Source organism: Lutra lutra, chromosome 4 (genome assembly GCF_902655055.1).
Source record: "Lutra lutra chromosome 4, mLutLut1.2, whole genome shotgun sequence".
Taxonomy (NCBI): domain Eukaryota; kingdom Metazoa; phylum Chordata; class Mammalia; order Carnivora; family Mustelidae; genus Lutra; species Lutra lutra.
Window position 1 is genome coordinate 144,641,059 of NC_062281.1, and position 24,976 is coordinate 144,666,034.

At 38.9% G+C, this 24,976-nt stretch overlaps 1 protein-coding gene across 6 annotated transcripts in view; it reads right to left on the minus strand.

Annotated features, from left to right (window-relative positions):
* UBE2U (ubiquitin conjugating enzyme E2 U) overlaps positions 1–20,617 on the minus strand; it is a 58,990-nt gene extending 38,373 nt beyond the window's left edge. For 5 of the 6 annotated variants that reach the window (XR_007126761.1, XR_007126760.1, XM_047726767.1 and 2 more), the window contains exons 1-5: positions 20,169–20,617; positions 18,382–18,463; positions 16,271–16,363; positions 11,585–11,682; positions 6,105–6,225 (exon numbers count right to left, since the gene is read on the minus strand). Coding sequence is in view for 4 of the 6 variants with exons in the window: in XM_047726767.1 (XP_047582723.1) it covers positions 6,105–6,225; positions 11,585–11,682; positions 16,271–16,363; positions 18,382–18,463; positions 20,169–20,234 (460 nt within the window). In the remaining 2 variants the exon portion in view is untranslated. Of the gene's footprint in view, positions 1–5,131; positions 5,243–6,104; positions 6,226–11,584; positions 11,683–16,270; positions 16,364–18,381; positions 18,464–20,168 lie in introns of all 6 variants that reach the window. The other variant, XM_047726770.1, reaches the window with a different exon arrangement.
* Between the last annotated feature and the right edge of the window lie 4,359 nt (positions 20,618–24,976).

Genomic DNA, 24,976 nt, shown 5'->3' on the forward strand with positions numbered 1-24,976 from the left:
CAGATATTTCTCCAAAGAAGATATCCAGATGGCCAACAGACATATGAAAAGATACTTAACATGACTCATCATCAGGGAAATGCAAATCAAATTCACAATGCGGTATCACCTTATGCCTATCAGAATGGCTAAAATAAAAAAACACAAGAAACAACAAGTGCTGGCAAGGATATGAAGAAAAATCAATCTTCACTTGACTATTAGTGGGAATGCAAAGTGGCACAACCTCTGTGGAAAACAGTATGCAGATTCCTCAAAAAATTAAAAACTAGAATCACCGTAAGATCCAGTAATCCCATTACTGGGTGTTTACCCAAAGAATAGGAAAACAGTAATTCAAAAAGATACATGCACACCTCTGTTTATTGCAGCATTATCTACAAAAGCCAAAATATGGAAGCAACCTAAGTGTCCACTGATAGATGAATAAAGAAGAGGTGAAATACACACACACACACATGAATATTACTTAGCCATAAAAAAGTGAAATCTTGCCATTTATAACAATATGGGTGGATCTAGAAGGTATTAGGCTAAATGAAATGTTAGTCAGAGAAAGGCAAATACAACATGATTTCACTCATATGTGGAATTCAAGAAACAAACAAAATAAAAAATGGACAAACCTGAAAACAGACTCCTAACTACAGAGAACAAATTGGTTCACACCAGTGGGGAGGTCGGTGGGGGATAAGTGAAATAGGTGAAGGGGATTAGAGTATACTTATCATCATGAGCACTGAATAATGTACAGAATTATTGAATCACTAAGCTGTATGCCCAAAATGAATATAACACTGTATTTTAACTATCCTGGATTAAAAAATATATATGAATTTAAAGAAATAATTCATATCTTTTGTTCTTTGAAGCTATGAACATATATTTCTTTGACAGAAAATATACAATATTTTTAGTTAAAACTACCAACTAGATACTTTGCTGAAAGTTACTGGACTGTCTGGTACAACAAAATACAAACAGGAAAAAAAGAGGTAACTCCACCAAGTAGATCCACATGCACCATCCGGTTAAACTTGGTCTCCACATCTCCTCACATCGGTGCGTAATAGGCTGTCTACAAACAACACTGCAGTCATCAACAACCAAACTGGGTCTGAATGATGGCGCTAAAGCACATGTTCTTTCACAGGCTGTGCTATTGGACTAAATTTGTTTTCCTTGGACATCCAGAAAGTATATTTTCCAGGGGAAGGGGTATTCCTGTACCTAACAATAAAAAGCAATCTCTCTAAAGAGAAAAACAAAACAAAACCAGAAATCCTCTGAGTCATCACCTACTTTAAGCATAGAAAAAAATTTCTTTAAAATTGTTCTACTGTTAGGAGGAGGAAACAAACAAAAAACCCAATGAACTAATTGGAAGCTTGGACTGAAGAAGGAACAAAATGCCTATCACAACATCTTCCTAACCACAAGAAGAATGGGATTTATTTGCACAATGACCAGGTTTAAAAGCTATATAATGTAAATTAGTATTATAATCTCCCTGATATTTCTATAATTCCTCTCTATTATTATTATCATTCTGTCATAATATCTGTCAGTTATTATATTACAGTTTATTCAGTTAAGTATCTGAAACTCATTAATGACTCTTTTATTTAACAAAAGCTACAGGAATATGCCTAGCTAAAAGAAAAAATATTATGTTAGGTGTGGCCACTATTACTGAGTTTTACCATTTTTACACTCTTATTTTCTTTCAACCAAAGATTTTTTTTAAGATTATATAAACCTTATGCCTTAAAAAAATGATAAACAAAATGAATTTTATTTGACTATATAACCACATGGAAACAAAAATTCACTCAGATTGGGGTAAAAAAGGACATATAGGCTTATATAAAATCCCTTGTGACACATTAGAAAATAAGTACCAATACTCAGAAGCTGAGATGCAAGACAGTAGTTATGCGTTATCTCCTTCCAGATCTTTTCGCCTCCTTCTTCCAAGTTTTATAAACAAGCTGAAGCCTACATTGGAAAGTATTTGAAAAATTCCCTAGCCCAGCTCCTGACACTGATCAAGAAGCTCTCTTATAACATCTGTGAAAAAGAGCTCTTACACTTGACTAACTGAACACCAGTTCTCAAATCAGGCTGTTAGTGATACTACCTTCCAAGGTAGCCTTCTCATCTCTTTATTTTTTAAATTTTAGATTAGTCATTTATTTGACAGAGAGAGAGAGTGAGAGAAAGAGAGAGAGAGCACAAGCCCGGGGAACAGCAGGCAGAGGGAAAGGGAGAAGCAGTTTCCCTGAGTAGCAGGGAGAATGACCCAGGGCTCCATTCCAGGACCCCGAGAACATGATCTGAGCCAATGGCGGAGGCTTAATCCACTGAGCCACCCAGGTGCCCCAAGCCTTCTCAATGCCTTTTCTTTTAATTAAAAGATTTTATTTATTTATTTGACAGACGGAGACACAGCGAGAGAGGGAACACAAGCAGGGGTAGTGGGAGAGGGAGAAACAGGCTTCTGGCCCAGCAGGGAGCATGTGACTCAGGGCTCGATCCCAGGACCCTGGGATCAGGACCCAAGCCGAAGGCAGACATATAATGACTGAGCCACCCAGTTGCCCCGACCTCAATGCTTTTTTTTTTTTTTAAAGATTTTATTTATTTATTTGACAGAGAGAGATCACGAGTAGACAGAGAGGCAGGCAGAGAGAGAGAGGGAAGCAGGCTCCCTGCTGAGCAGAGAGCCTGATGCGGGACTTGATCCCAGGACCCTGAGATCATGACCTGAGCCGAAGGCAGCGGCTTAACCCACTGAGCCACCCAGGCACCCCCCGACCTCAATTCTTAAGCAACTTGAATTTTTAGAAAATTCTTCTTCCTGTTTGGCCAGCTGGGACTTGGATGGGCATTACCACCAGGGATGTTGTAACTACTATAGTGTTTGCTTATAGGACAGATCAATCAGGCACCCAACAGATTTTGTGATTTGTTGTGCAAACTGGAGCACAGCGTCAAAGGGTGTGCTAGAAATAATTATCTCGGGGCTGTCCCAGGCAGTCTGGTATATGTGAGCACCCTCACTATCAGTAAGGGAGAGGGGTCCAGGTCCAAAAGAAGATGACAGGATTTGGGAAGGTCATCGGGACCTCCACCAGCTGGGTTGAGCTCAGAGCTTGGCGTGTTCTTGTCAAAACACCAATGTCTAGAAGACCTAGCTGCTCAAGATAGGCAAACAACACCTTATGGAATGTTTGAGGATGAGAGGCATTTGCATGTCTGCATACCAAACACTGGACTCAGGCTTAGGGTAACAAAATTAATTCCAGACCACTGATGATGAGGAAAAGACCCCTGTATAGTCAAGATAGGTTCTAGCACAAGGCAGGGGCTAAGCCTGTGGATTCTGGACTATAGTGGCTACAACCTAGTAGGCCTGGAGAAGGTGCAGCTGATTGTAGCTATGTCAGGTTTTTTGAGACAACAGAAGAAATTGCCCTTTTCTATATGAAAGTCCTTCAAATATTTGAAAACAGCTTTCACAACTGCCTTGGGGTCATTTCTTCCACTCGCTGAACATACACGGTTTCTTCAGCTCAGGAAACGTGATGCTCCACACTGAGCAAGCCGGTGTTCCAGGTGAAGGCCCAGCACATCAAAGCAGGGCAGAATTACCGGAAACACGCATGCTCCGTGGAATGGCACTTTCTATGAGTCGATAACATTAAGTTGGTGATCAAATAGCTCTGCAAGAATTGTTTCATAGAGTTCTGCTATCAAGTCAGGCCTCTCCCATTCTTTACTTGGAGATTTTAATCCTCTGATCCCAAATGAATGACTTTATGCTCATCCCATTAAATATGGAGGCACAGGGAAGGGCAATGCCTAGGTTGACATTCTGATTCTACAGCTTGCTCTCTGTGGCCTCGAGCCAACCACTTCCTACTGAGGAAGGAGCTGAGGATCAGATGAATAAATGTATGTGAAAGCCTTGTGTAAACTAGGACGTAAAATCAGGATCTAAGTTTACAGATTTTTCTCATTTGGTCATTCTACAAATAAATTCTATAAATTTTTATTCAGTGCCTACAACCAGACACTACCCTGAGGACATAGTTCTGGTCTATAATCGCTGCCTACAGAGATGATAGTTCACTGCCTCTTGAGTTTCTCATTTATACAATTAACTATCTGTTCCAGTTTTGTGTTATCTAAAAAGGTGGTAATTTCCTTTATGCTTTTTCTAGAACTCTTTGTTAACATTTTGAAATTATATGAAGGATGATTTTTGCAGCATTCTAGTGAGAACTTTTTTCAAGTTGTTACAAGTAATTCTCACTGGATGCAATTTTCTCACAGAAATCCACAGTTGTAGACTACCATCTAATTTAGGGTACACGCATTTTCTGCAACTTCTCCCCTGCCCCCTGAGCAGTTGCGCCTGCTGTGTCATGGACACTCCTTCCCTTGGAAGCTGCAGGAAGTCACTCTCTTCATGGCACCCGAGGCTACCACTCCTAGTCCGGCTGAGATGGCAAGCAGGCTGATAACTGCGGTCTTGGATTTCCACATATTTCACCACCATAACTAAAGAATGTAGTGAAAACCTGCCAAAGTACTATTTGCTCTTGTTCATCTGTCGGATGATTTGGCAGCTGGGGCAGCTTTTCTGTCTGACTTGATGGCACAACTGGAGAACCGGAAGGAGTGAAGGATGGCATCTACTAGGCAAGAGGACAAAGGAAGGGCTGACTTCTCTTCAGTTTCTTTCTCATCCTTCCTTTTGGCATGCTAAACCCAAAATCTATTGCACAGAATCATTTACTATAGACAATCCTTTAAAACCAGGTTTTAAATTTCCACTTGCCAGACTATGAATATAGCTTTGCTATAGAATAGTTCTTTATGATGATAGTACTGCAGGGCTCAATGAAGGGTTAAGTGATATAAATTGTTCATTCATTCATTCTACAAATAGCAACTGAGCACAGAGGACACAGTAGTGGATGCTACAGTAATCTGGGAGGTCAGAAATGTGGTCAGAATGAAGCAATAGGATTCCTCTGTGCACAAACCAGCTTCACAACTGTCAGGGAATGTTTGAGGGACTCCAAGACAATCATGACATGTTTGAAGTTACCAAAAGGGATACCTGATCAACACTGCTTGATTTCCATCAAATGCAAAGCTCTGTGGAGGAGCACTTGAACTTGGTCACAACTGTACAGCCCTAGATAATGGACTGGCAGGCCCTGGAAGGGGACTGGAAAAAGAAACAGGGGACATCTGAAGAAAAAGCAAATGAGAGATGAGTTTGGCAGAATGAGTCTGAACAGCAGGGCTTGCTATTAGGGAAATAACGTTAATAGCTACTATGCCTGGCTGCTGTGCATGGCTAGGAGGAGGGCAGGATAGAGAGGAAAGAACTATGGATCACTAGGGCCCCAACCCTCATTTGTGATGAATGCCTCTGGGCACAGGGAACCAATAGCATTATCCTGCTAACTGCAGAAAGCACACAGAAGCAGTAGAGACACTGGGCTAAGTCATGAAGAGGTCACTGGCAGGATAAGAGAGCAAAACAAGGGTATCGAAAGAAAAAAAAAAAAAAAAGCATTGATCAGTAAAGCCGAAAGACTGAAGAGCCTCAGATGTCATTTCCACACGGACTCTTAGAAGGAATATCTTGGGGGTGAACTCTTCAGAACAAAAAGCTGAACATTTTGTTAAGCAAAAGGAAAGGAGTCCCTGTTCAGTAAGATCTGGGGTCCTGCAGGGGAAATCTGGGAAATATCCATTATAGATCAAAGGGTTAAAATCAGATGTCGTATCTTTATGATGGGGAAATAAGCTTCTGTCAGCACCACCCATCCACATGACCGTAACATTTAAAAATACTAAGCTTATGATCGCTGGTAATCTTTAAAGAAGAATCACTTTTTGATTGACTTTGTGATAACTGACTGGCTTGACAAAGAGGTACAATAGGAGAAATATTAGTATGATTTCATTACTTGAATGGATACAGAAAATAGTCCCTTTTATAATAGTTACTTGTTAGGTCATTTATTTGCTATAAATGCATAACTAATAATTGACAAAAAAAATAAAAAAGCACCTCTTACATTGTGATGGTTGGTTGAAAAGTCTTAGAACTACTTGTTTATACAGAGATTCATCTTTAATCAGCATTTGGGCTGCTTCCAAATTCACTGGATTTTCTAGCACTGGATTAGAAAGCATAACCTATAGGAAAAAAAATAAAACTTTAAGTTTTTAAAGTAAACTTTTGCTAGAGTAAAAAGACAAGCCAACACATACAACAGTAACAAGCATTTATTGCATGGCTACTATGTATCCATTTGGAGACAGACACAAAGACAAATGATATATAGACCCTACTCTCAAGAAACTCGGTCTACCTTGGTGTTATTCTACACATTCATGAGCCAAACACTGGGATCAAAGCAAGTTACAAGTTCCTTCCTCCACGCTATTCCTTTCTATCATGTGAACTTAAATTCAATTTATATAGAAAGGAAACTAAACATTAGGAAACGGTGAAACATTTCCATTAAAAAACAAGTTTAATTTTTAACATAAGATCATATTTAGGTCATGGATAAAACAAACGTATGTAATAAGGCTGTGTATACTGTGTATACTTCAACATCTCTCCAGAACATTGAATGAATTTGGTATCTACAGTTTTCTGTTGCTGTGACTAACACAAATTTAACAGCTTAAAATAATACAGATTCATTGTCTCACATTTCTGTAGGTGGCAAGTCTGGGGTGGTCAGTCTGGTTTCTCTTTTCCAGATTTAGTAAGACTAAAATCAAAGTGTCGGCCAATTGGGCTCTTATCAGTGATTCTGAAAGAGTCTGTTTCCAACCTCATTCATGTTGTCTGTAAGCTGAATTCAGTCCCTTGCATTTGTAGGACTGAAGTCCCTGTTTCTTTGCTGGCTGTTAGCCTGGTACTATCCTTAGCTCCAAGAGGTCTCTTGCAAATTACACCTGGACCCTTATATTTCAGAGCAGTGAAGGTTTGAAAAATCTTTCTTACGCTTGGAATCTCTCTGATGTTCCCTCCTGCTACAGCCATTCTCCTTCCACTCTTTCCACCTTCCTCTTCTATTGTTAAGGGGTCATATAATTACTTTGTACACCTGTATAGTTCAGGATAACCTTCCAATAATTCCATCTGCAAAACCCTTTTACAGCAGTATGTAGATTAGATTAAATAACCAGAGGATGGGAGTCTTGGAGAGTTATCTTTAAAATTCTGCCTGCTGTCTGGGTGATTCAGTCGGTTAAGCATCTGTCTTTGGCTTGGGTCATGACCCTGGGGTCCTGGGATTGAGCCCTGCATCAGGCTCCTCACTCAGCAGGGAATCTGCTTCTGCCCCTTCCCCTGCTCGTGCTCTCTCTCTCTCTCAAATAAATAAAATCTTAAAATAAAATAAAATAAAATTCTGCCTGCTAGAGTACATGTGCATCTGGACAAAATGGGGGACCAGTAGTAACCAAAACTTAATAGTTCTGATAAACCATAATCTTGTTTATCTAGTATCTCAAAACTATTATTTTCCCAAACTGCAAGTATTTGTTCAATAATTTCAGTATTTTGAATATTATAATACACAAACTAGATAATAAAATATACCCCAAATAATAACTACCAGAATACCTAAGTGTAGATGAAGGTCAAAGTGGATAACTGTGACTTAAGTGTCATAGAAATGATGGCAGTCATCACTAATGAAAGCAATAATCTGATATTTGATATTTCAAAGGCAATAAGAATTTACTGCTGTTAATTGAGTTTTTCTGTTTGGAAAACACATTTGAGCTATATCTCCAAGAATATTCTAAGTTGCTTAAATAAGGATTCAGTGTGGATTGCACTATACCTCTCAAAGCGGGCAGGAAGCAGATGAAACTTATCTTCAAGAGTAAGCTTTAGTCTTTGGCTGGAGTGATAATCCTACTCAGAGAGGCACATCTGGTAAAGTTTATTCAATAGTCTTTGCATTGACACTATGTCTAAGACCTTTTCATATTATGTTTATACAAGCTACTAAGTATACTTAATGATTTTTAAGAACTTAAATATATTAAAATGAATCAGACATCCTACTAAAATGGTAAAAAGAAAAGGTACTTTTATCTTTTTAAATACTTAACTTTGTCAGAGAGAAAGAGAGTGAGCGAGTGTGCACAGAGCAGGGGGAGGGACAAAGGGAGAAGCAGGCTCTATAATGAGTGAGCAGAGAGCCTGATGTGGGACTTGATCCTAGAACCCTGGGATCATGACCTGAACTGAAGGCAGATACTTAACTGACTGAGCCACCCAGGTGTCCCAAGGTCCAACTTTAAATTAGCCATGTGACAGTGTGGAACAACAAAGCAGCTTTCCAGAGGACAAGGACAAAAAACTGGAGCATCAGTATAAAACTGCAACAGTAGGTACAATTTGTAATTTCCAATTAGTTAAAGCCCATATTTGGAATTCCTTTTATGGATGGTGTTGCTATTCACCTTTCCACTATATACTGAAGTACAACTGTTCTTATAATCTTTTATAAGATTATAAAAATTTTAGGAGGAGATGATTAGTATATGTAGACTAAAATATTTTAAACACTATTTCAAATGCCACTCCCTTGAATAACAATGTGATAGTTATACATATGTTTCATCTATTGTTCAAAGGGAAATATTCAGAAATTATGGTCTGCCTGTGCACTGTCCATTATAGCAGGTATCAGCCATATGTGATTATTTAAATTGAAATTAAACAAAATAAATGAAAAACCCAGTTCTCCTCAGTTACACTAGCCAGTAGCTAGTGGCTAGTGCCTACTATATTGGACATTGCAGATATTAGACATTTCTATCAGTGTAGAAAGTTCTACTGGGCAGCATGACCTTGAAAGGAGTATTAAATAATCATTAAAATATTAACTGCAGCAATATGAAAATTACTTGAGATAAAATGATAAGTGGAAAATAAATAGGTCAAATAATTTATACATATAAACCATATTTTGGAACAATGTAAAAAATTCAGGTTCATTTTTTTATTCATGTTACTTAACATCTACTGTCATCATTGTTCTAGGTAGGTACTGGGGAATCAGAGATGAATTGTACCTGTTCTCTGACCTTGAGGAGCTTGTCGTCTAATAGGGAAAGGCAGGTAAGAAAACAGTATGTGCATTACAGTATTACAGTCCCCTGATAGAAATTTCCCTGGAGTACCACTAAGTGGGTGGGAGACAAAAGAAATCCCTCAAACACCAAAGGCATCCATTCTACCTCTGAAAAAGGTCAGGAAAGGCATCCCAGTGGAGGACTCCTTGGCCCTGACTCTTCCAATGTATGCAGCTGCTTCCCAGACTGAGCAAGAGGGAAGGAGAAAATGGATTGCCAACCAGAAAGTGGACTGAGCACTTTTTAAGGTTGAAGACTTGCTTGGGTTTGTAACTTTAGAATTGAGAACTCTATTACGATTTTTTAAAAAGATTTTATTTATTCACTTGAGACACAGAGAGAGCATGAGCAGGGAGAGAGGTAGAGGGAGGGGGAGAAGCAGACTCTCTGCTGAGCTGGAAGCCAGATGTGGAGCTTGATCCCAGGACCCTGACATCATGACCTAGGCGACCCTCTATAAATGTTTTATAACCTGAATTGAACCAAGCACAGTGAGTGAAGAACAGCATGAAGATATAATAGGAGTGGGGATCCACAGTGCTGTTAGGGAGAGTCTGAAGCCCAGGTGTGAGAACAAGTAGATTCTTTGTCAGGCGATAGAACTGAGGCTAACCCTGCAGTGAATGTGCAACTTTTTTAAAACAAGATTTTAAACAAAAACATGGGAGAAAACATGAGAGGGAAATGGTAATCACAGTAGGGTTCAGGTTTTTCTTTATGACTATCAGTGATTTTCTTTTCCTTTCCATTTTTCCCCCATTTTTTTAGAGAGAGAGCATGCTCTGGATGAGTTGTGTTAATGGGGTTGGGAGAGAGGCAGTGGGAGGAGAGAGAGAATTCCAAGCAGACTCCCTGCTGAGCCTCAACACATTCTTTTACTATTCCTTTTTTTTTTTTTTTTTGTAAGATTTATTTATCTGAGAGAGCATGTACATGCATGCAAAGGGGTTGGGTAGGGGGAGAGGGAGAGAAGAGAGGGAATCTCAAGCAAACTCCCTGCTGAGCACAGAGCCTGATGTGGGGCTCCATCTCACCACAATGAGATCATGACCCTTATAAGCCCTAATCAAGAGTTAGATGCTTAACCCACTGAGCCACCCAGGGGCCCCACAGTTTTGCTTTTTTTTTTTTTATTTGACAGATCACAAGTAGGCAGAGAGGCAGGCAGAGAGAGAGGGGGAAGCAGGCTCCCTGCCGAGCAGAGAGCCCGATGCAGGACTCGATTCCAGGATCCTGGGATCATGACCTGAGGTGAAGGCAGAGGCTTTATCCCACTGAGCCACCCAGGTGCCCCACAGTTTTACTATTCTTAAGGAAGATCCCAATTCAGGTAGAAGAGATGGGAATATGACTCAGTTTGAAGGAATCAAAAAGATCAACTTCAGATATTTGCTCAATTCTTTACAGTTTTTGCTCAAATGTCTCTCCCCAAACATGGCCTAGCTCAGGCACGTGCACAATACATATTTGTAGAGTGAATGAAATAAATTTGATCATTTAATCTCTAATAAAGATTGCTTTTCTCAGTACACTAAGATGACTAGACAGAATTTAAAAAAAAATAAGAAAACAGAATTGTATTATAATTCTATGTGATTGAGAGAATTCAATTAAGTCAGAATATTTCATTCTGTAAGTATTCCAAATAACAAAAATTTAAAAGTTTATCTTCAGATATTATTAATAATGAGTAGGTCCACGGAAACATCGCTGAGCCTAATTATAGGTGGTCAGAGCAAGTGGCACTGAAATAATTTATTTTAGCACCAGTTGAGAAAGGAGGGTTTTTTTTTTGAGGGTCAGAAATAACAGAACACTGAGGCATGCTTCTAAGGACCATGAATCAAGGGGGCAAAGGGCCATTCCAGAAACAGGCCTCAGTCTGCAGGAAGGAAAAAAATCTCTGCCTTAATGAGTGAATTAAAGAATAATTCACTGGATTTGATATGAAAGTTTATAAAAGAGCAAGTAGCTAGCACTGTCAGAAACAAAGAATAAAGCTGAATATTTTAAGTTGTAGTCATCTGATTCACCTTTCTGAGGAAGGCAAGATTCATGAATGAGGAAAGATCATATCCAGTATTATAAAGTTAGAAGCCAAAAGAAAAGTTGAGACTAAATTTCTATAATTGAAATCATAAAGTTCTTTTTAAAATAAAATAAATATTCCTTCACTGTAAAGGGCATTAACTACCAATTTCACTTTAAAACAATAATCTTTATAAGTTCCACTTTATAGCCTTGGCATAAAATGCTGTTGATTTAAATAAGTTTACTCAAATCCTTCAATCATTTAAATATTTCATTGCACATCCCATTCCTTACATTTTTAATAACTGGGATAACTGAAAGTATTAAAGAGACCATTATATTAATCTGTTCTTACCTGGAGGGTTAGTAAGATGCTGCTCAAAGTATAGCTTGTATTCCACTTATTGGGGTCGTCCAAAAAATCTATACAGGCCCGACCAGTATTTTGGTCTACTGTATTAAAGTAATACATGAATATTGACACATATAATGCAATTATTATTTAAAATTTATGAACATCAAAATAGCACAGGCAAAATCAGAAAGCAAAAGACAAAGCAGAAAAACTATCTTCAATGAATGTGACTGACAGCTGATAGAGTGTAGCTGTTAAAAGCATGGACTTTGGTTCAGACACACGTAGATCTGCATGTTGACTCCCCCACCTGTCAGCTCTGCTATGTTGAACAATTTAACTTTACCTCTGTAGGTCTCATTTTCCTAAATTGTGAAATGGGGATATCATAAAAGTACCTTCCTTCACTGAAAAGAATTAAAAAATAAAGTACTTAATAGAGTACCTGACGTGTAGCAAATCCCCCCAAATGACAGATTATCATTATCAATAATAGTCTTACTAATGTATAAAAAAAGCTTTTGTAAACGACTAAGAGAAACATTTCTACTCTAATAGAAAAATCTCGCAATAAAAAGTTATGAACTGAGAAGAAATTTTTAAAAGGTAAAAAGAGAGGTGTTCGATTTGACACTGTACTATAAAACTACAATAGTTAGAACCGCAGGGTGGGACATGAGATTAATGTGATAAGAGCCTTTAGAAACAAATCCTACTATGTATTAAAATTGTTGTATGTTAAAAGTGCAATTATGACTCAGCAGCAAAAGAAGATTATCAACCAATGGCATTAACAAGTGCTGTGCAAATTACTCATTATCTTTTGGTATTTAGGCTTCCTTCCTTCCATCTCTTCTGGAATAAGGAGCACTATGCCTGCCCCTGTTTCCACCCTATGTGTGGTTTTAGATAAATACATGGTTGCCCATATTTTCCCCAGCAAGATGTGGCCATGTAACTAAGTTGTAATTGTGGGATATCAGCAGAAAGAAAGCATGCAACTTCTAGGTCATACTTCCTGAAGGAAGCTGTCTTGCCCTCTTTATCTTTTTTCCCTTCCCACTGTCTGGAAACGGTCCCAAAGTAAAAGTCTTACATCCAGAAATGTCACTTGCACATTGAGGATAGTGAAACCACCCTGCCAGCTTTGTTCTGTTATACACAGATTGGAAAGATATAGAGAAGCTTGGCCTATGCCCTAACAAATTAATTAAATCACTATTTAAAAAAAAGAATGGAGTTAAATATGAAAAATAAGGCTATGGAATAACAAAAAAATTAAAATGATGATTTGATTTTGTTTGGGGAAAGGATCATCTAAGTTTAAAGGTAACTGCAAAAATCTCAAAGGATAAGACTACATAAAAATTTTTAAATCCCAGATACAAGAAGACCAGCATAAGAAAAATTTAAAGATTAGTGACAAAGGGAAATATTTGCAATATCTAATACAATATAATAACATTGTTAAGTCTGACGGTTCACAAAATCAACAGACATGAAAAAAATGTTCAACTCACAAGTATTCAAAGAAGTGCTTATTAAAATAACAGTGACATTCTTATGAAATTGGAAAAAAATGTTTCTGAAGTTTCAATGCCCAGATTTGGAGTGCTAAAATGAGGACTTTATACACAGTTATTGGTGGAAGTGTAAATAACATCCCGAAAGGCAACTTGGCTTTACGTATCTAAAGACTTAGAACCATATAGAGCCATCCTTTGGAGTTTGGGGCTAATAAATAACACTCCCCTCCTCCCAAGTGCATATATAATGAAACAAACCTAACTGTTGAAAGATGGAAGTAAAACACCAACTCTACCATAGGTAAGACTGAAATGGAGAATGCATGTGATCAATGGCTTTACTTGAGCTCCACAAAAACGCCCTGATTTGAACTTAACACCCAAACTGAAGGCTTGCCTGTCTCCACCCTGGAGAAAGCAAGAGGGCACCCATTTTGAAGGAAAACTGGTTGAAACTGGAAAAAAAGTGTTGAGAAAGTGCTGAGCCACACGTGTTCAATTTTTATTCCCTATTTTTCCAATAGGTAAGTCACTCAAGGAGTGAGGGAGGGAAAGAAGAGCAATCACAAGTTTCCTGTACTTTTCCTCCTAGAGACAGAGGTTCTTTTTATTCCGGAAATGGAAGCTGTGAGGAGTAGGGTATAAGAAAACCAACGCCCCCCCCCACGACATTTAACCAGTAATTCCACTTATGTTTATGTTAAACAAATAATAGCAAATGTACACAATGAATTGTGTACCATAAATTTAATTTTATCCCTTAAAATAGGTTTTAATTACAAAGTAATAATGTACTTGGAAAAAAGTACATAAAAGTATATAAAGTAAAATATGAAAGCTTCCTTGTCTACTAATACCACTCTTTAGCGTTATTACCAGTTGGTCTAGGGGCACCTGGGTGGCTCAGTCAGTTAAGCATCTGACTCTAGGTTTTGGCTCAGGTCATGATTTCAGGGTCTTGAAATCAATCACTACATCAGGCTCTGTGCTCAGCATGGAATCTGCTTCAGAGATCTCTTTCTCCCTCTCCCCCTGCCCCTCCCCATCTGTGTGCACATGCATACATGTGTTCGCTCTCTCCAAAATAAATAAATAAAATCTTTTAAAAAAATCCACCAGTTGGTCTATACAAATGTACATATACACGTGTGTGTGTGTGTGTGTGTGTGTGTGTGAGTGACTGTTTATGTAGTTTTTCTAATTAAATGGAATTATATCTTGGGGCACCTGGGGGGCTCAGTGGGTTAAAGCCTCTGCCTTCGGCTCAGGTCATGACCTCAGGGTCCTGGGATCGAACCCTGCTTCCCTTTCTCTCTCTCTGCCTGCCTCTCTGCCTACTTGTGATCTCTGTCTGTCAAACAAATAAATAAAAAATCTTTAAAAAAAATGGAATTATATCTTATGTGTTATTCTTTGAAGGTTTTTTTTTCATTTAATAGTAAATTACCAACATATTTCTGGACATGTTTATGAAAATATATTTGAGTACCAGCTATGTGCCAGGTAGTGAATATTCTAGGAATAGTAGTGACCAAAAAGTCTAGCTTTTTATTTCTTCCTTGTTATGTACACAGCAGTAAGATATTTTACTTAAAAATTCCTATATTAACAGACACTGGGATTATTCCCCTTTTCCCTATTTCCAACATCATTACTGGGAACAAACACCTTTAAACAGTATACATACTCTTCCATACCTGTGCTAGTATTTCTATGGAATAATTTATAAACATGGTACTACAGGGATTTAGGGCTATTTGCCTTTTATAGTTGATTAGAAACTATCAAACTGCTTCCCAGAAATGTCACACTGAGGTCATCATATCCGAAAACCCACCCACCTACTAAACCCACCCATCCCTACTAAAACTAGATAAATTTTTAACATTTTGTAAGCATAAGCAATGAATCATAAATTCTTGTTTTAATATGCATTTATTTTCTTACTAGTGAAGCTGAACATCTTTTTATGTTTATTTTTGTTATGTTTCCTCTATCAAGTGTTTGTTTATAACCTTTGTCTGTTTTTCTATTGCTTTATATTTTTCTTAGTGATTTTTAAGTGTTCTTTATATGTTGTAGATATTCTGTTTTACACATTGCAATTATTATACCTTGGTTTAAAAAAGTCAACATATTTTGTCTCTGTTTATCACATTGTTGGCTGTAGAGAAGTTTTAAAAAGTTTATGTACTTTAGGGGTGCCTGGGTGGCCTTCAGCTCAGGTCATGATCTCAGGGTCCTGGGATCAAGCCCCGCATTGGGCTCTCTGCTCAGCAGGGAGCCTGCTTCCCCCTGTCTCTGCCTACCTCTCTGCCCACTTGTGCTCTCTATCATATAATTACATAAAATCTTAAAAAAAAGTTTATGTAGTTTAATGTGTCATGCTTTTTTCAGTTTATAGGTTTTATCGTATTTAGAAAAGCTTTCCTCACCAAGCTGATTAAAAATTCTCTTTGATTTTCTTTTTAGTATTTAAAACTTTTAGACTTTTTGATATATCAAGAATTCATTTTGTGTATTAACTTGAATAGCAATCTAACTCATTTCTTTCTAAAATGTTAATTTGTCAGTGCATTATTTTTTATGATAATAAAAAATCAGGTCCAATGAGAATATTGAATATAAGAATAGTTAAGTTTATAATTTAGTCATTAAAACTGAGCTTGTGAAGAATGTTTAATAATCCAGAAATAAACATGTCATTTTAGGGTGCCTGGGTGGCTCAGTGGGTTAAGCTTCTGCCTTCGGCTCAGGTCATGATCTCAGGGTCCTGGGATGGAGGCCTGCATCAGGCTCTCTGCTCCTCTCTTTATCTCTGCCTGCCTCTCTGCCTACTTGTGATCTCCCGCTCTCTGTCAAATAAATAAATAAAATCTTAAAAAAGTCATTTTATAAACTTCATATGTAATACTTCAACTATGTAGAAGAAATATATACATAGTAAAAAGCAAATAAATTTATTTATATGTTGAGAGGAATAGCTCTCTGAATTACGATTCAAAGTGATAACATTTTTCTGCCTTTTTGTATTTTCCCCAATAGGCATGCTTACTAAATATAACCATAACAAAGTTTTTAGAAACATTATCAAACACTTATAAGGAACAAAGATAATAGGGACAGAGCCCCAATGATAAAAATTTCATTTGGTGCTTACCATTTGGATGAAAAGGAATTGTTAGGAATTTCACAACAGGAGGCACACAATTGTACTGTGATGTAAAGTTTATTGTCAGTTGGAAGAATAATCCTATAATAAAGAAACAAACATTTTTGCTAAAGTGTAATGTTGTATTGATTAATTAAAATCTGATGTTTCTCTTTAGCTTAGACTCCTCGAGGTCCCTAGAGTTTTAGAAGTAAATTGGATCATACGGTACATAGAGTCCTCTAGATAGTCTTACAGTCTGCTCATAATCTTTTTTCCCCCCATTTTTAAAATTTAATTTCTTTTCAGTGTAACAGAATTCATTGTTTATGCAATACGTGCCCTCCATAATACCCACCACCAGGCTCCCCCAACCTCCCACCACCCTGCCCCTTCAAAACCCTCAGACTGTTTTTCAGAGTCCATAGTCTCTCATGGTTCATCTCCCCCTCCAATTTCCCTCAACTCCCTTCTCCTCTCCATCTCCCACTCTCAACACTCTTGTTCAACATAGTATTAGAAGTCCTAGCAACAGCAATCAGATAACAAAGAGAAATAAAAGGTATCCAAATTGGCAATGAAGAAGTCAAACTCTTTGCAGATGACATGATACTTTATATGGAAAACCCAAAAGACTCCACCCCCAAACTACTAGAACTCATACAGCAATTCAGTAATGTGGCAGGATACAAAGTCAATGTACAGAAATCAGTGGCTTTCTTATACACTAACAATGAAAACACAGAAAGGGAAATTAGAGAATCGATTCCATTTACTATAGCATCAAGAACCATAAGATACCTGGGAATAAACCTAACCAAAGAGGTAAAATATCTGTACTCGAGGAACTACAGAATACTCATGAAAGAAAGTGAAGAAGACACAAAAAGATGGAAGACCATTCCATGCTCTTGTATCGGAAGAATAAACATTGTTAAAATGTCTACACTGCCTAGAGCAATCTATACTTTTAATGCCATTCCGATCAAAATTCCACTGGTATTTTTCAAAGAGCTGGAACAAATAATCCTAAAATTTGTATGGAATCAGAAGAGACATGGAATTGCTAAGGAAATATTGAAAAGGAAAAACAAAACTGGCAGCATCACGTTGCCTGATTTCAAGCTTTACTACAAAGCTGTGATCACCAAGACAGCATGGTACTGGCATAAAAACAGACACATAGACCAGTGGAACAGAGTAGAGAGCCCCAATATGGACCCTCAACTCTATGGTCAAATAATCTTCGACAAAGCAGGAAAAAATATACAGTGGAAAAAAAGACAGTTTCCTCATAATCTAATTCCACTGTGTTTTCAACCTGTTTCCCCCCAGTCCTTTCCACCTCCTAACACCTGCCCCTTTCACTGTTTGGCTCATATTTACTGAACTCACTGTTCTAGAACTGTCTTCTTGTTTATAAGCTTTTACCATGCTGTTAACTCAGACTGAAATTCCTCCCCCTCCTTCCAAACCTGACAAACTTACCCATTCCTCAGGATTCAACTCAAATGTCACTTCCTTGAGAAGACAGGCATTCCTGACCTTCCAAGGCAAAATTAACTAATCACTGTCTTCTCAGCATTTCATTCAAGATCCATTAATAGCACATATTAGATTTTACTATAATTAGCCACTTATGTTTTTCTCCCCTACTTCACTCAAAAACTCTATTTTGTTAATCCATAAAGAAAGAATGTATGGTCATTAAAGGTTATAGTGGCCCAGTCTTCTTGAGAATTTGATTTATGAAAATTTTGGGAAAAATCATGGAGGAAAAAAACGAGAGGTAACTGGGATTTTTATGCAAGTAGAAATTTAATAGCTCCTCTCTGATTTCATAGAAAACTTATATGATATTCCCAAATGATGTGCTTTATTGTCTCTGCTTCTTAAAAGTGTAATAACATTAAAATTTGGCATAAAAATTTTCAAATCTAAAATTCCCATCTACATTAACAAATGGCAAGAAATTAAGCCACATGATGAAAAAACAACATGTGAATACCTTTAGAATTCTAGAGAATTTATATATTGTAACCTTATTATACATGTAAAGAAGATAAGCTAATAATGGTATAAAGACTTTAAAAAAGTAAATTGGTTTTGAACACACAAACCATGCCAAAATGTATTCTGTAGACCTTCAATATCGGCTCCCCATTCCATTAGATCTTCACGTATAGGAAAGGCAGTAATACCCTTTAATTAAAAAAAAAAAATTAAAGCAGAAGAAAATATTTAATATACAGCTTTGAAAATCAGATGTCAAGTTACAGTGAATTCCATAAACTCCACATTTTCTTTTCCTAATAAATTTATGTATTTGTTGATTTGGGGAGATGTCATATATTATATATTGTTTAATTACATAGAAGTTAAGGTAGATTCCAAAACACACACACAATGGTAAATTTAAAATAAATCATAAGCATGGAAATCACAAGTGGGACTACAAAGTCAAGCTTGAGATGTGGCTTATATAAATCAATAGGCAATTTAAGATTCCAAATAGAAAACACAGAAATAGTTGGAAAGATACATTTCCTCAAAGCTTTAAAGAACTATATGGATGCCATATGGAAGGCATGAAGTAGAAAATTTTCATTAAGAAAAACACAACTCCAAAATTATGCTTGTATATAATAATAGAATTTTCCTATGCTTGAGGTTCTGTCCCAATGGAGGGACAAAACTGTATTTCATGGAAAAGTTTATCATTTATGCTGAGAGATACACTTAAATAGAGTCAACAACTATTTCTAACCAACCACACAGTTATTAAGTATGTTAAATGCTCATCTGGATTAACATTGTATCTCTATTATCTACATTATTTATAGTCACGTATCACTTCCTTCATCAAATTCTCTTTCACAAGAGAACCACAGAGTTCAGGCAGAGGAGAAACAAACAACATCAAATGTTAGGTTGGTATGTCTGGGATTTTTATTGGACTCAATCATTGTTTCTGACATCCAGAGAAGACAATGCTTCTATAGCAGGGGTGGAAACAGAACAACGCCATGGAAGCACACTTGAAGCAACTGTTGGTAACCCTGTGCGTCATCCCTCTAAGGCGTCTTTCTCTGAAGGACTCCCTCCCTCTCCCTTCCGTTTTTTATTATCTGTAGAATAAGTGATACACCAGCCTGTGGCACCTGTGGACCTCACTGTGGTGGCATTCTGGGCAAAGCCTTCCTCTGTGTCAAAGTTAGAAGGGAAAGGCACTTCTGTATTATATAGGATAGCATTTGGCGAAAAGTGCAGTAGACAGTTAAGTAGTAGAACTTAAGAGTTAAGAGCAAGGGGTCTGGAATCAGAAAAGCCTATGATGGGGCACCTAGGTAGCTCATTGGGTTAAGCCATGATCTCAGGTGCTGGAATCAAGCCCCGCATGGGGCTCTCTGCTCAGCAGGGGACCTGCTTCCCCCCTCCCCCTGCCTGCCTCTCTGCCTACTTGTGATTTCTCTGTCAAATAAATAAATAAAATCTTAAAAAAAAAAAAAAAAGAAGCTTGTGATGGAAGCTTGGGGCCAAATATTTACTGAACCTTTCTGGGGCTTAAGTTTCTGGTAGGACAAACACCACACTACTTATTTAATAATGTTGTAATTAATGAGAACTACCCCGCACCTACCCATCACTACCTGATAGTAAGGGCTTAAATACACATACATTAGTCAGCACAGTATGCTCGATATTTTTAACTCTTATTACTATGAAATCATAGTAATTCTTATTTTTATAAGATGATTATTATGGTGCAATCAATTCATTAAATAACAAAACTGTAGTGGTAAATGAGGCTTAACTAAATTATGCCTTATAGAGTAAACACGGATTGAAATGCTTTTAAAAATTCGTACCCCAACGAGACACATCCCTCCAAGTTCCCAGTACGCACCTTAAAGTTGTTCTCCTTCAGCTCCTGGAAGTCTCTTTCCAGCAGTAAGTAAGCTCTGCTGTACATGATAAGGCTGCAAAGGGTCTGGCACTTGTCCCCAAGCGTCTACTCTGGGACAGATGTCTGATTTATAGGTCTCTCTTCCACACCGAGTTAGGTGAGCAAACTCACCTCATCTACTTCTTTTCTAGAGCCCCAGAACGCTGTCCTCCCAAGGTAAGCGGCTCTAAGTTGGATTTACTATAGAGACTTTCTTTCCTCCTCTGACTCCTCCCAGCTGAGACTTCCAGAAGGAAAACGGGCACTTGGAGGAGCACCTGGGACAACCCGTGTTATTCGTGCGTGAAGCGGGCACGAGAGGTCAAGCGGAGGCAGCGGAGGGAGTCGTTCGTCGGTGTAGTCTACGCTTCACAGGTGTGAAGGTGTTACTGGGTACCCGCCCTGCTGGAGGTCGCAAATCGGTTGCCAAGCAACAGGACCCTGCGGGAAAGCAGCGGAGCTTGGTCGCCCTTCCTCCAATCAGCGACGGGGGGGCAGGCCTCTGGAAACCGCAGCCAATCGTCCAACCGTTTCACTTTGACAGGCCGTGGGACCCGTTGTCAAAGCAACACCCCCCCCCCCACCCTGCCAAGCCAACTCGGTCCATCAACGTAGACCGTACCCAACTAGTGTAGAGGGTAGGTGAAGTCCCAGGATCTTTCGTTCAGAAGTCCTTCTCTGAAATGCGTTCCTTTTTCTTTGAATACCAGAAACGATCGGGTAATAAGTGATCATTACGTCCAAGTCTGAGCTTATTAATCATACTTACATAGCAAGCTACCATTCATAACACGTTCGCGTACATTATTATGTCATCGTACCCTACAGTTACTTTGGGAGGATGTTCCAGGAACAGAGAAGTACTTAAAATGTCTTAGGTTCCCATCTTTTGCCACAGGGTTTTGCTCCTGCTGTTCCTTCTATCTAGACATTTACCTCATCCCTTCCACCATTTCTCCACCCCTCCCACCCCCCACTTTTCTTCACTCATCTTTCGATTTAACTTTGCCCACGATTCCTCCGGACATCCTCTAAGACAAGATTAGGTTCCTCTCTTTTGTGATCCTAAAGGACCTTCTATTTTACTTCCTCATTAGCATTTATCACGCTGGATTACAATTGCCTATTGTCTTCTTCAGCAGGCGGGGAACTACTGAAAGGTATTCATTTACCAGTGCCAACTGCAGAGATGGGCAACATGGTTCAGAGTGCTTTTTGGTTGCTTATTTATTTTACTAATTTTATGGAAACTGTCAGTTCAATTAGTTCATTCCACAAATATTAACGACTTATTATAATTATGTACTGCGGAACAATTCAAATGAAGTGACTGCCTTTATGGTTCCAGTATACAGTAAAGTACTCAAAAACGAAGCAAGCATACAAAACAAAAACACATGACCAGTGACACGTGGACAATAAAAGAGTAATGTGACCGAGAGTGCAGCAGGTAGTTGAAGGTTAGACGTGGTGGTCAGGGAAGACTTCTGTCAGGAGTGGAGTTTGAGGGGGTACCTCAAAGATAAGAAAAAAAGGAGCCAGCTTTATGAAATGGAGGGCAGATACTTCCAGGAAGATGAAAACACAATAGTTCTAGTCAGGAAAAGGCGGGGCTTAAAAAAGGAATCACAGAGGGCTTGAAAGGGTAGTGGGATGTAATTAGAGGGGGGCCCAACATGCTGGGCGGTGGGGTTAGGTTTTATTTGAATAGCAATGGGAACCCAATGGATGGTTTTAAGTCAGAGATAGAGTTCCGCTCTGATTTACATTTACAAAATTACTCTGGCTCCCTTTGTGGAGAATGGATTGTGGGGGAAATCATTTAGAAGGCTCCATGTTCAATTCCGTGTCCAGGTATGATAGCTTACAAATTCCCAACAATAAATTAATTTTACTAACATCTTGGCACAATAAAATGATTTTAGTCTATATTTCATAAAACTGACTATAAAAGAATTTTTCCTATGAAAACATCAACCAGGATCTAAGATTGAATTTTTTTGGCTGCCTTTTATATCCATTAGATTTTAAGGTGGATTTATGTAGGTCTATGAGTGTAAGGGGAAAGTGAAGACAGGCACTTCAGTGAGAAGGGAATGCACCCAGTTTGGGGGTTTTAGCTAGATTTCTTGATGATATTAGAGTGGTCCCGCAGCTCCTTTGACTCTAATAGGGGAAAACTGTGATAGTAAATGTAGGATCTTTTGTTATTTCTTCAAAATCTTGTTCTGGGGGTGCCTGGGTGGCTCAGTCATTAAGCATCAGGCTCTTGATTTCAGCTCAGGTTCTGTTCTCAGGGTTGAAAGATCAAGCCCACATTAGGCTCCACGCTCACAGGGAGTCTGCTCGGGATTTTCTCTCCCTCTGCCCCTCTCCCTCCTCCCACCCCCTCTCAAACAAACAAAAATGAAAGTTTTGTTCTAGGGGAAATTATGTTAAGGTCAAAGAAAAAGGTAAAATTAAAACATTCTTTGTTCTGAATTTTTAGAAATTGGTATTTATATTGTACTTTAATGCAATGAAAATCAAGTTGGTAGGCTCTCATATGACCCCTGCTGGACCTCTCCTCAGGACTTCAGCCTAGTAAATTCAATTGCCTAATTCTTCACCAGCTGTTTCAAAGACATTTCAAATTCAGAATGTCCCAAAATAAACTCATTGCCTTTCCTCCTCTCCACTAGCCTTCTATTTCATTTTGTGCATTCAGTTTCTCAAGCTGGAAATCTGAAGGCCCCTCGGACTCCGTCCTCAAGACTCAACTTCAATGACTCATGATTTTCTAGCTTCTTCACAAGCCTTATCACCAGTGCCTGAGCTCACAGCCCTGTTAATTCTTCCTAGAACACAGAACATCTTTATACAACACTCCTTTACTCCAAAGTTGCGTCATGATACCTCCGTGTAATGTATGTAAACTAACATGTGATCATGTAATTCTCTGCTGAAAATAGTACAAGTGATCCCGCTTACCACCCCAGTTTACCCTACTTCCATCTATAGGGTTTTAAGTGTAGATTGACTTCTGGCAGTGTTGGGGGGCTAAAATCGTGAGCAACCTTATATGTGTATACATGTGTATATGTGTACATGTGTGCACATAGACTTTTTTTTTTTTTTGGGGTAGATCAGGATCATGGAATGCATTAAGTTTAGCCTAACCTGTGATGTAAAAAGCTTAAGAAACCATGCATTACAGAGTTAAATCCAAGCTTCTTAACATGGTGCTACAAAACCTCCCGTGCTATTATTCCCATCAACCTTTTCTTTACTGATGCTCACTCTGCTTCACAATTGAAAAAGCAGCATCCCTGAGCTGCTTGTCTCTTTCCTGTATCTACCATCTTGCCTAGGCTCTCTACCTGGACTCTCTTCCTCTTCTTCTTTATCTGGCTAACCAGCTGTCACATATGTCAAAAGACATAAATTCCTTCTCAGAGTCTTCCTGAACTACCAGGATGGGTTGTGTTCTCATTTAACCTGTGCACATCTTTGTAGATCGTTGCCACATTATTTTGAAGTGATCTGCTTCTGGGGTTTTCTTCCTTACCAGAATGTAAGTTCCTAAGGGCAAGGAACACGGACACTTGTTTTTTCATCACTGCATTCCCAGCACTAAGCACCCGGCTCAGAGGGGCTTCAGTCTATGCTGATTGAATTGAATTTAGCAGATAAAACATTGGGGGTCAGGAGAGTGACCCTTCTGTGACAGAACCAGACACAAACAGAGGAAAGGGTTTGCAGAGATGTGGGGCAGTGGGTGATTTAGAGGTGGTTGTCCGCTCCATGGCTACATCGCAGGTTCAAGTTGGGAGGATAGTGACAAAGTAGACAATAGAGCAAAAGAATCACTGACAGTAGGAGCCCACAGAGCAGAGGGGCTGGAGAGCTGCAAGCAGGGCATAGATTTTAAGCACAACCCCCAGGGCACCAAGAAGAAGGTGCAGGCACTTAGAAAGGTCGGAGGTTGCCTCGAGGGATAAAGCGGTTAGAACTCCTGGACCTGTTTTGGGAATGAAATTGCTGGGAAAGACAGCTTCCTGCTAGTCTGCCTCAGGGGGCTTGGCTCTATTGTATTTGTCGGTACTAAGTAAACGGGATCACAGTTGTACTCACTGGCGGGCCAACATCCTGTGTTTTTACAATTAGCTTAGCTCCTGTGTGGATGGGAGATGGGCTTTGGTTACAGAGGCTCCTGAGATGATAAGTGGAATTGGGGCTTTGGAGAAGGGTGGCAGTGAGATGTGTGTGCACGCGTGTGCCCGCACGGAGCACGGGGGTAGCAACGGGCTAGATTTGCTTCTTGCATTAATAACAGCAGGGGCTGGAGACTAGTAGCATCAGCTGTTTGGACATCTGAGTCACTTGAAATTGCAAACTTCTAAGTAGAGGCCTATCTGAAAATGTTTTTCTCCGCATGGACTCACCTTCCATCTATTATGGCACATGTTTTAATAAAATTTCCCCATACATGATAGCATGGATGGTATGTCCTTGCTGGCATCTCATTCCTGAGCCATGTCCTTCTCTGCCTTGTTCGTCGGATGCATTGTTGTGGGGGTCTGTGTTTTAGATAAACCAACACACTCAGGAAGATAAATCCCATCTGTAGTCCTTCCACTGTGTTAGTTCATTGGTTAGTCTGGGTAAAGAATGTGTGCTCTTGGACAGACCCGGTTGTGTCCCAAGATACCTATGTCTGCGTAGCCAGCAGAGCCTTGAAGAAGTTACTTAGCCTCCCTGTACCTGCATTTTCTCCCCTGTAGGATGTG